The sequence below is a fragment of the Leucoraja erinacea genome, chromosome 1, assembly GCF_028641065.1.
Source record: "Leucoraja erinacea ecotype New England chromosome 1, Leri_hhj_1, whole genome shotgun sequence".
Lineage (NCBI taxonomy): Eukaryota > Metazoa > Chordata > Chondrichthyes > Rajiformes > Rajidae > Leucoraja > Leucoraja erinaceus.
The window spans coordinates 122,960,141-122,973,106 of NC_073377.1; the positions used below are offsets into that span (position 1 = coordinate 122,960,141).

Genomic DNA, 12,966 nt, shown 5'->3' on the forward strand with positions numbered 1-12,966 from the left:
GGCGGTGTGCATTCTTTAGCTCATCAAAACTTCTGTCCATTTTCTTCCATGCATCAGTCCCATTGAACTCAGAATACCTAAATGACTGGTGCCATCCTGTGCATTTGGAGGGTCATCCTTGTCCTTAGAAAATGGTAGAATTACATGAGATTTGACCTTGTAAGAATTCATTGCCCAACAGGTTTATTGAAACTTAGTGAACAACTGAAGATAAAGCAGAATGATGGTATATATTTTCACTTAAGCTACTGAACTTTCCAACTTTCTCTAACTGAATATGAATAACTTGCAATTCTGTAATTAGTCATATCGAGGTCAATTTCCTCTAAGCAACCAACTGATTGCGTTTCTGACAATGCTACTTGAAAGTCCTCTTGATTACCATTAAATATCCTTGATGAAATCTTTTGGTTGCTGAATGTATCCAAAAATGGTTCAAACAATTGCAAGAATGCCTCAATCCTACTGCAGTAGAAAGGGAGTATGGAATTCTGGTTCATCTCCACATGATACCAGCCAAGTTAACTAATTCTGCCAACGAATACCACATTGGTTCAGCAGATAGCTGTTGCCTTGCAGTTCCAACAAGCCATGTTTGATCCTGACCATGGGTAATGATTGCATATTTCCCTGGGACAACATGGGTGCTCTGGTTTCATCCTACAACCCAAAGGATGCTGTTTGCTAGGTTGATTGGCTACTATAAATTAGCCCTCAAATAGATATTTCCCCATTTCCTGAGGTTCACAGTTGTTGCACCTCAGTTGATGATAGAATGACTGTGGATTCTCCAGATGACGACAATAAACGTATCCATTTGTCCCATTTGATATTAATTCAAAATAAGCTATTGTGATTTTGATAATCACTAATTAGGCAACATCTACAATATTAGCAGGTACAGAAATGAGTGTCAAGGGTTACACATTTTTAAATGTATGATGAGAAACAGCTCCGATAAGACCTGCACACATATTTTAAGGAAGCAAAGATAAAGTGCTGGGAGGGATAAATAAAGCCAATAGAAATAAGTTATTTAAAGTTAGAACCTGAGGATATAAGCGGAAATGTAACACCTTTTATTTTTTCATTCTGTGTAATGGTTATAAGGAAACGATTTCCACAAATTGCAATGAACGCCCTTGGGACTGAACATTTCAAACAAAAACTGGTTGAATATCAACACCGAAGTATCAGAACAAAATTTATAAAGATGGTAGGATCAAATGCCTTAGTTTTATTTATCTTTGTGGATAGGATCTGAGAGGAAATGTATTGAAACTGTTCAGGTTATTAAAAGATTAGAATTAGTAGTAGAGAGATACAAGATTATTTGGGTTGATCGCCTAAATAGTCTAATTGTATGTTAGTGTTATTGATTAAAAGAAACAGCATGGAAACCGGCCTCTTGGACAACAGAGTCGATGCCGACCACCGCTCACATGTTCACACTATTTCTATGCTACCCCACTGTCTCAGCCACTCCCTTCATACTTGGGACAATTTACAAAGGCTAATTAACCTACAAACCCATAATTTTGAGATTTTGGGAGAAAATAGGAGCACCTAGAGAAAACCCATGTGTTCACAGAGAACATACAAACTCCACAAAGACAGCACCCAAGGTCAGGATCGAACCTGGGTCTCCGGCACAGTGAGGCAGCAGCTCTACCAGCTGCACCATTGTGCTGCCCACAGTGATAACTACATTCTGAATATAGGTGAACTCTTTTGAGGAAGGGTCAGTAAGGTCCATTGGGTAAATATGAAAATTCATCAGAACTTGGAACATCAGAATGTTTAAGAAGGAACTGCAGATGCTGGAAAATCGAAGGTACACAAAAATGCTGGAGAAACTCAGCGGGTGCAGCAGCATTTATGGAGCGAAGGAAATAGGCAACGTTTCGGGCCGAAACCCTTCTTCAGACTGAGTTTCTCCAGCATTTTTGTGTATCTTGGAACATCTAAGGTTTTAGTTATAAATTCCTCTTGACACTTGGTGTGGTAACTTCATCCCTTCAAGCAAATTGACATCGACAGCTCTGATGGATCATTTTGATGTTGGGTTGATGGTTTTAACTGATTTCATCTAAATATTATTTGCAACCAAGAGGCAAATTAAGCACCGGTTATCAGTTTTTCTAACTGCTTATTTAATCACTTGTTTTCTGTAGTTTCGGTGAGATTATGTTTTATCTTATTATTGTGTTACTGCTGCAATCATGCCATTTTCTGAACATAGGCCCAGGAGGCAGGGATGGAAAATTGGGAACTATTCTGGGTCATTCTGCAAGCTTTATGTAGAGTAAAATTATTATCTGGAACATTCATGGGAAAGGTTAAGAGACATCTTGTTGTGCAAAGTACATTAGAAGTATGGAAATTACTCTTTCACTTCAAAGAAACCCAATGAACATAAATCAACAATTAAAACAGTCACAACCAAAAATGAATTTATCCCCTGGGCACCATTACTGAACTACTAAAGTCAAAGATCTAGAGCCATGGTTTACCACAGGAACTAAATTAAAACATTAAATCATTGAGTAGTGGCAGTCTTTGCAGCTGCACACTTGTAAGATAGACAAGTGGCCCGTGATCCCCAAGAAACTATCACCTGGTAGAACTGATGAGAGTTAGAAATGGCATTCAGAAGTGTAACACCAGGTGGTGCCAGCAAGTGGCTGCCTCGCCAACAATCTGTCCTTCTGTTTTTGTTATTTTAAGTACGCGTAAAGAGAATGTTTTTGTGTTCCTTGGTTTGTTTAATGTGGGTTGCGTGGTGGGGGGGGGGGGGGGGGGGGAGGTTGGCTGGGGAAAACTTTTTTCAATCTCTTACCTCGACGGAGATGCGATTTAAAAAAAAAAAAAAAAAAAAATCTCCCCCCTCTCCATATTGTACCTCCGTTCCCACTCGGCCTAACATCGTGGAGTGGTGCGGCCTTTCCTGGAGACCGACTGTAGATTGGTTATTTCCTACTAACCAATTGTAGTGCTTGTTAGTAATTGCTCTGCCAAATATGCGATTTATATTACCAAGATCTTGCTTATGTAATTCAGTCTGTAACTCATAGTTGCTAGTTACTGTAATGTCCTGCAGACCAATGCTGTAAGTGGACTTTAATAAATATGCATGGTATCTCAACGCGTTATTCCGATTGGCGCTTCAACCCGCGGTCGTGGCGTGGACTTACCATCATGGAGCTTGCAATCCCTTTGCTGGGGAACATAGAAACTTAGAAAATAGGTGCAGGAGTAGGCCATTTGGCCCTTCGAGCCTGCACCGCCATTCAATATGATCATGGCTGATCATCCAACGCAGTATCCTGTACCTGCCTTCTCTCCATACCCCCCTCTTGAATATAGCCAATGAACTGGCCTCAACTATCTTCTGTGGCAGAGAATTCCAGAGATTCACCACTCTCTGTGTGAAAAATGTTTTTCTCATCTCGGTCCTAAAAGATTTCCCCCTTATCCTTAAACTGTGACCCCTTGTTCTGGACTTCCCCAACATCGGGAACAATCTTCCTGCATCTAGCCTGTCCAACCCCTTAAGAATTTTGTAAGTTTCTATAAGATCCTCCATCAATCTTCTAAATTCTAGCGAGTTCAAGCCGAGTCTATCCAATCTTTCTTTATATGAAAGTCCGGACATCCCAGGAATCAGTCTGGTGAACCTTCTCTGTACTCCCTCTATGGCAAGAATGTCTTTCCTCAGATTAGGAGACCAAAACTGTACGCAATACTCCAGGTGTGGTCTCACCAAGACCCTGTACAACTGCAGTAGACCCTCCTTGCTCCTATACTCAAATCCTTTTGCTATGAATACTAACATACCATTCGCATTCTTCACTGCCTGCTGCACCTGCATGCCGACTTTCAATGACTGGTGTACCATGACACCCAGGTCTCGTTGCATCTCCCCTGTTCCTAATCGGCCACTGTGGAGAGCTCCAACCGCAGCCTGTGAACTTCAACATCATGGAGCCTGCGGTCCCTGGTCAGAGACCGATTCGGGAGCTCCAAGCTGCGGAGAGTTTTAACCGTCCCGACGCGGGAGTTTGGATCACCCTGACGCGAGGGCTTCGGACTGCCGGTTGCGGGAGCTTTGATGGCCCCGACTGCAGATGGTTCGACACCCCCGACCTTGGGAGAATAAAGAGGGTGAAGATTGGACATTTTATTACCTTCCATCACAGTGAGGAATTTGGGGAGCCGCTGTGGTGGATGTTTATGTTAACTTTTATTTTATGTGGCTGTGTGTCTTGTTGCTTTTCACTTTATATGACTGTATGGGAACTCAAATTTCACTGTAGCTTAATTGGTACGTGACAATAAAACGATTTTGAAACCTTGAACGTTCAGAAATCCAAATAGGGACATTGTCTTGCTGCAGGAATACATTTTGGCTTGAAATACGTTTGTGTCATCAAAATATGTCATTGGTAAAGTGGTGCATATTAAAATGAATTGTTATTGCACATTTACATGGATTAAAACAGTTCCTTAAAGCATTGGAGTAACTAGTGTGACAGAGGAGAAGCGTTCATCAGAATCAGACTGAAATAATATAAACACAAGATAATCCAGATGACAGAATATAATTATCTAGATTTTATAAGTACGTTTTAGATTGAACAAAGTATGACTTCTATCAACTGATTTTCCTTAAACATTAATATCAGCATCTTTAAGATTTTGTTTTTGACATCTTGCGTACAGACATTTTGCTCACTCCTGTTATATAGTCTGTGTGGCAAAGAAAAGTAAAAGTCCTCTTTAGCCTGAAGTGAATGCTGTGTGATTCACATGGCCAGCACACTGTCCCAGTCTTATAGACAATAGGTGCAGGAGTAGGCCAGTTGGCTCTTCTAGCCAGCACCGCCATTCACTGAGATTATGGCTGATCATCCATAGTCAGTACCCCGTTCATGCCTTCTCCCCATATCCCCTGACTCCACTATCTTTAAGAGCTCTATCTAAAGGGCCTGGCCCACGAGCATGCAACTCCATGCGGCAAGCGCGACCTAAAGGCCTGTCCCACGAGCATGCGACCATGCGGCAGGCGCGACCTAACGTGGTCGCTTGAACCGTACGGCTCGCGGGGCCGGTCCCACTTTGATCGCCGGAGCCGTATGGAGTTGTGCAGAGCTGGTCCCGACATTGCGCGGGGCTCCGAAAAACTGACCGTGTTCAAAAATTCAGCGCGGCAACGGTCTGCCGGCCCCTTGACGCCGTACGTCACGTGCGAACTTCCGGCGGACTTCGCTCGAACTTCATGTCACTCACTCGACCTCCGCGCGGCCCCCGCTTCTGGTTTGTTCGCACTTGCCGCATGCAGTCGCATGCTCGTGGGACAGGCCCTTTTAGGTCACGCTTGCCGCATGGAGTCGCATGCTCGTGGGACAGGCCCTTTATTCTCTTGAAAGCATCCAGAGAATTGGCCTCCACTGTCATCTGAGGCAGAGATTCGCAACCCTCTGTGTGAAAAGGTTTTTCCTCATCTTGCTAAATGGCTTAACCCTTATTCTTAAACTGTGGCCCCTGGTTCTGGACTCCCCCAACATAGGGAACATGTTTCCTACCTCTAACGTGTCAAACCCTTAATAATCTTATATGTTTCAATAAGATCCTCTTTCATCGTTCTAAATTCCAGAGTATACAAGCCCAGCCGCTCCATTCTATCAACATGTGACAGTCCCGCCATCCCGGGTATTAACCTCGTGAACCTACGCTGCACTCCCTCAATAGCAAGAATGTCCTTCCTCAAATTTGGAGACCCAAACTGCATACATTACTCCAGGTGTGGTCTCACTAGGGCTCTGTACAACTGCTGAAGGACCTCTTTGCTCCTATACTCCACTCCTCTTGTGATGAAGGCCAACATGCCATTTGCTTTCTTCACTGCCTGCTGTACCTGCATGGTTACTTTCATTGTGATGAACAAGGACACGCAGATCTCGTTTGTCAAACTCTTGGGAAGCTGATCAAGTGTGAACAGTGAAGTAACTTTAAAGGTAGCGACTCCACCGGGAATTACACATAAGCACAGCTAGTAGAGCTGTTAACTTGCTGATCCAATGACATGGGTTTCATCCTGCCCTCCGGTGCTGTCTGGCTCAGTTCTTCAGTTTCATTTTATGTCCAAAAGATGTGTGGATTGGTAGATTAATGGGCTACTGTCAAGTACTCCTAGTGTGTCGGTAAGTGGTAGAATCACATTGGAATGTGGGAAGAATATCATAAAAGTGGAGATTAGACTCTGATTGGTGTAAATTGTGCCTGGTGGTCAGCACATACTCAGGCAGATTGACCTTCCCTTATCATGTATCTATACACTAATGGTTCGATTGTAATCATGTATTGTCTTTCTGCTGACTGGACAACAAAAGTTTATCATTGTACCTCGGTATATGTGACAATAAACTACACTGCACTGAACTGTTTCCATGCTGTTATGATTCAATGACCATGACAATTAAATATTGCCTTCATTCCACTAACTTCAGAACGTTTCTTGAGAAAACAAAAGTAAAAATATATCGCCCCGCATCTGTTTGTAAACTCGCTTTTATATTCAGGGTCAGGCTTCTGAGTGATCATTTTCATTTTGAAATGAATTAATATTGTCATCTGAGATTGTGCTGACTGCCCATGTGGGCCATTGGCTTTTTCTGCAGGTGGACTGCAATTAGGAACGTTGACTCTCCACCGCTTCCATGTTCATTAGACCTGTCAATAAAACACATCATCTCAACTCTCTTGGCATGCAAGTTTAAAGAAACTACAACCTATTCTCAAAACAAACAAAGCCTGTGTTAGCTTAATGAGGCAATTGCCTCTCAGTGTCACGGTTCAGTAACCTGTGAATGTGACTTACAGAAACTGGATGATCTACCTTTTAATGCAAATCTTCTTCAATTCAGTGAATCAGCAAATTAAAGCAATGTATTTTTATTTCACCCCGTGGATTTTTGAATATTAAAGGTTCTAAGGGTAATTATTTTGCTTAGCAAAATCTATTAACACAACCCAATTTAAAACTACACAATGTTGAAGGTAATTAATTATAAATCTTAAATTATATATATTTTCACATATTGTATATTTGGTAGCTCTGGATAAAATTCCAGGTAGTTGGTGAAGGTTAGAGCCTGCAATATAGTAGTGTTCTTGATAGAGACAGGGTTTCTGACAGCTTGCAGCATTACTTCTTGCATAGAATCAGTTGGACCAGGAATCATCAAATGGATCTTTCTTATCTGCAAGAGCAGCTTGTGGCTGATGCCAATGAGTGATAAAGTACAAGAAGGGAAGATATAGGCACTTGACTGTGCAATCACAGATTGACAGATGAATTTACTTTTGGATCTCTCTTTAATTATTATTAAACTTGCAATTTATTTATGCTTTTCCCATTTAGCGACCGTATGAAATCAAACATTACATCAAAAATATAATTAACAGAAAAAATTACTTCAGAAAACATGCCTCCACAATGAATCATAGCTAACATCTTGGATGTTAATGAAACTCTGGACTCCTGCTATCACTTCTATGTGACCCAAATATATAACAATTTATGAAGCAAAATTGAGTCATGTTAATGAATTATGTTAGGACTTAACTTCTACAGTTTCAACTGATTAAATACCAAATAGAAAAAATATTTTTCAGTAAAACTGTTCATTATTGATGTAAACTAATCCGGTTTGATTTGTGAAATGGGCTGTTGAGTGGCATGATATTGTTTAATACGCAATAAGTAATTAGTGAGGAGCAGATTGATTATTTACATTGCAATATACCAAGACAGTTTAGTTGAAGATACAAAAAACTTCAGTAACTCAGCAGGTCAGACAGCATTTCTGGAGAAATTGAATAGTTAACGTTTCAGTCTGAAGAAGGGTCTTGACCCAAACCGTCACCTATTCCTTTTTTTTTCTTGGGGGTGGGGGTCCTGGAATATTAGCAAAGACCTTGAGATTAAGAAGGCTGAAATCATTCTGAAGCACTCTTGGGCAAATGTTATGGATAAGAATTTACAATCGAACCTTTGGAAATCTTTGTAATCTTTGAATAAGAAGGTTATTACATTGGTGATAAGTGATTGATTCAGTGAGTAATTGATGAAGCCATCAGGATGGCATTAAATAATTGATGAGGAAAGTGCATCTGTTAATTTACCATCTCCAGGTTTCATGCATGGACTGCGAAGATGGGCATCATAAACCATGAATGGGAGTATATTTACGAAAAAGCTGCAACAGTGAAGAAATACAATAGTCACCAAAGTCCATGATAAGGGAGTCAAGGGTTACTGGAAGAAGGCAGGAGAATGGGATTAAGAGGGAAAGATAGATCAGCCATGATTGAAAGGCAGAGGAAACTTGATGGGCTGAATGGTGTAATTCTGCTCCTATGATTTATGGATTTAAGTCTTCAGTGTTTCAGTGTTGGTTTGCCTCAAACTCGGGAACAACGGCACATTTCTAAATTTCAGTTATGATCAACTAGGCCAGAAAGTTGAAGTGAATAGCACCATTTTATTTGGTGTTTTGCCAACTCCATACATAATCAGTCAATGCTTGTAATCCAGGATACCATGCAGCTGTAACAAAATAAAGAAATAGAATGAATACAAGAACTGAAAACCAAATTGGGATACATGACTAAGTTTGGCAGCGTGGATAAGATTGCGAAGTTTAGAGGGGCAGAAGGCAAAGGGAGTTCCAGTGAATGGGGCCTTCAGAAAAGGTCTATGTTACCATGGAAAGTGAGGGGGGGAGGGGGGATGACTATCACATTTTTAACTGAATCTTTCAGAATATCCCAAAGTCCTTTATAGCTAATTGATTTAAAATTATAAACCATGTTATAATGTAGGAAAGGTGGCAGCTGAGTTGCTCATTGTAAACACCCACAGACAACAATGCAATGGTGATTTTCCTCAAAGTTTCATTGAGTGGGGGATAGAGCAGCTGGACAACAAGGTGCCTTGCTCTTTGAAGTATTGCCATAATTCAATGTCTCCTTTCAAAGATGGCATCTCTGAAAAGTGTATTACTTCATCAGTCCTGCACTGTTGTCAAACAAGTTTAGTTTAGTTTAGAGATACAGCGCGGAAATAGGCCCTTCGGCCCAACGAGTCCGCGCTGACCAGCAATTCCCCGCACACACTTAACACTATCATACACATTAGGGACAATTTACCATTATACAAAGCCAATTAACTTACAAACTCGTACGTTTTTGGAATGTGGGAGGAAACCGAAGCACTCGGAGAAAACCCACGCAGGTCATGGGGAGAACGCACAAACCACGTACAGACACCAGCTGTAGTCAGTATCCAACCTGGGTCTCTGGCACTCTAAGGCAGCAACTCACCACTGCGCCACTGTGCTGCCCCAGTTTAAATAAGAAATACTGGAAGAACTCTGCCATTAACAGCACACGTGGGAAAATAAACTACTGTAGTTAACATTTCGGGTTATAGACCCTGCATGGTGTAATCCTGTATTTTCTTTGTGCTCAAGTCTCAAAAGAATATCAGAAGAATATTAGAAGACAGCACAGTGGCGCAGCGATAAGAGTTGCCGTCTTTTGGTGCCAGATACCTGGGTTTGATCCGGACCACGGATGCTGTCTGTAAGAAGTTTATATGTTCACCCTGTGACCTCGTGGGGTTTCTCTGGATGCTGCGGTTTCCTCTCACACTCTAAAGATGTGCAGGTTAATTGGCTTCTGTAAAATTATTCCGAGTGTGTAGGAAATAATTAGTTTATGGTGGGTCTGCAGGGATTTGGTGGACAGAAGGGCCTGTTTCCATGCTGTGTCTCTAAACTCTAAACATTAAATTAAAGACAGAATAAAGTAGCTAGTAATTATTAGCCCAGATACGGTTACGAGTAATTCAAGAAGGAACTGCAGATGCTGGAAAATCGAAGGTACACAAAATTGCTGGAGAAACTCAGCGGGTGCAGCAGCATCTATGGAGCGAAGGAAATAGGCGACATTTCGGGCCGAAACCCTTCTTCAGACTGATGGGGGGTGGGGGGGGGGGGGGGGGGGGGGGGGGAAGGAAGGAAAAGGGGAGGAGGAGGAGCCCGAGGGCGGGTGGATAGGAGGGTGGGAGGAGACAGCTAGAGGGTTAAGGAAGGGGAGGAGACAGCAAGGGCTAGCAAAATTGGGAGAATTCAATGTTAATGCCATCCGGACGCAAGGTCCCCAGGCGGAATATGAGGTGCTGTTCCTCCAATTTCCGCTGTTGCTCACTCTGGCAATGGAGAGACCCAGGACAGAGAGGTCGGATTGGGAATGGGAGGGGGAGTTGAAGTGCTGTGCCACCGGGAGGTCAGGTTGGTTATTGCGGACTGAGCGGAGGTGTTTGGCGAAACGATCGCCCAACCTACGCTTAGTCTCCCCGATCGGGGAGACTTGCATCGGGGAGACTAAGCGTAAGTTGGGCTGTTTGTTCCTGGACGATGAATCTTTACTGGATTTATTGCTTTGCTTACTGGACGTCTTCTCAAACCAGTTAGACTGATGTAAAGGATTCGGAATTGGTTTTCTGCCACATTTACAGTGAAATAAGATAAAAAACAAATTTCAAACTTTTACAGCAATTAGATGCATCCTCCGCACATTTCAACTCCTGCACAAAACATCAGAATCTCCCTGCTCTTGCTGCCGATGGTCAGCAATGCTGATAAAGTGTTGGGACCTAAAATGACTCTCTCATTGAGACCTTTGGCTGAATCTTGCATGTAAGAGTGGAACGGATGAAAATTCTGGCCTTCCCTTGGAAAACTAGCTGTTTATATATAAAAAATGCAGTGGAATGATATTAAAAAAACACAAATATGCTGATTTGGTATTGTCTTGTGATGCTGGGGAAGAGGAGACATCTGGTGTCCAGATTGGGCTGGAAGGGAAAGGATGCACCCTGAAGTTATAATTTCCTGTGTTTGTAAAATGATTTTTAATTAAGCTGGTTAAATGAGCATGAGACTGAGTACACTGCCTGCTTTAATTATTGAGTTAGTGTCACAGCAATAGAGACGGATCACAAAACAGTCAGAGTCTAAAGTGGGATTAAATTTGCTTAACTCCTCGCAGACAAATGTTTAAAGTGGTGATTTTTTAACTTTTGATGACAAATTGCCTTTTAATGAAAAGGTGAAGGTGCCCCTAGGATTCCAGTAAAATATCGTGTGTGGATGAAAATTTCAGACACTATTTAGCAAAGTTCAAAATAACCAGCAGTACAATTAGTTGGAAAGATCATTCAGAGCTTGTTGTTTACAGAATGGGCTGGTTTTAAAAAGCAATTTAGATAAATGTATTAATAATAACTGTATTTCACAGCTAATTTTTCCATTGTGCATGGAACGCATGAATAAATCTTGTGATTATTGTTAATGTTTGAGGCAAATGAAACCTTTTTATATTAAAAAAAAACACCTCTTTGTAAGTCCCACAACAAAATGGTTATTTTAGAAGTAATATTAAATTTAATAGAATTGGCGTTCCATGTGATCTGGCTAATACTTGAACAGCTTTTACTGTGGGTGAGGCTACGTAAATATTTTAGCTGATATGTAGTGGGATTGCAACTGCTCAGCTAACTTTGCTTTACTTTCAATTACAGGTTATAGTTAAAACAAGGGCAGAGTACCAGCCAAGTCAAAAGAAAGGCAAGCTTCAGGCACCAAAATTTGCTGAATTTACCATCAGCTTCACTGATGGAGTTTCGGAACGGTTCAAGGTAATTATCTTTGATTGAATTATTTGTCTTTTTTTTAAACAGCTGACTTGAATTTCACTACACCAATTGGTGTATGTGACAATAAATGAACCTTCGAACCTTTGGATAACTTGGAAGTGAAATGATCTTTTGCATATGATAAGTGAGTTTCAAACAAATAACCAAAAGACTCAAGATAACAACAATGACACATGACATTGCAGTTCACAAAATTAGTTCCAGGGATTGTATTTATTAGACTGGTTCTTGAGATGGTGATCTTGTATTGATTGGACTGGTTCCAGGGAAGGTTGGTTTGTATTCGCTATGCTGGTACAAGGAGTGGGAAGTTTGCCAAATGAGGGGAGATTGAATAGAATGGGATAGTAGTCACAAATTTAGAATAATTAGAGGAAAACACACATTGGACTTCATCAGTCAGATTATAAAGTACAGAAGTAGGAAGGTCATGTTTCAGTTATTTAAGACGTTGGGAGGGCATATTTAGAGTATTGTGTTTAATTCTGGGCACCGTTACAGGAAGTAAGTTGTCAAGCTGGAAAGGGTGCAGAGAAGATTTATGAGGATGTTGCCAGGACTTGAGGGCCTGAGCTATAGGGAGAGGTTCAACAGGTTAGGACTTTAATCCATGGAGTGCAGGAGGATGAGTTGTGATTTTATAGAGGTGTACAAAATCATGAGAGGAATAGATTGGGTGAACAAACAGACTCTCTTGCCCAGAGTAGGGGAATCGAGGACCAGAGGACATAGGTTTTAGGTGATGGGGAAAGGTTTAATTTGAACCAAAGGAGTAATTTTTTTTTTACACAGATGCTGGTGAGTGTATGGAAGAAACTGCTGAAAAGGTGATTTAGAGAGATAGTATTCGAACATTTATGGACAGGTACATGGATATGACAGGTTTAGAGGGATATGGGCCAAATGCAGGCAGGTGGGACTACTGTTGATGGGACATGTTGGTTGGAGAGGGCAAGTTGGGCCGAAGGGCCTGTATTTACACTGTGTGAATAAATTTGCACCAAAACGTACACAATTCTGAAAGAGCATGGCAGATTAGATGCAGGGAAGATCTTTCCCCTGGTAGAGTTGTCAAGTTTTGAAGAGGTATGCTGTTTTGGATTGAGATGAGGAGAAATTGATTCTATCTGGTGGTGACATAACAAGGGCCTGTGCAAGCTCAGTTGATGTGTTCAGTCAAA

The 12,966-nt window shown here is 41.4% G+C and overlaps 1 protein-coding gene across 3 annotated transcripts in view; it reads left to right on the top strand.

Annotated features, from left to right (window-relative positions):
* The window catches only part of LOC129701529 (neuronal vesicle trafficking-associated protein 1-like), a 50,628-nt gene that overhangs the window by 11,870 nt on the left and 25,792 nt on the right, over positions 1–12,966 (top strand). For all 3 annotated transcript variants that reach the window (XM_055642781.1, XM_055642789.1, XM_055642797.1), the window contains exon 3: positions 11,651–11,767. In XM_055642781.1, coding sequence (XP_055498756.1) covers positions 11,651–11,767 — 117 coding nt within the window. The remainder of the gene's footprint in view (positions 1–11,650; positions 11,768–12,966) is intronic.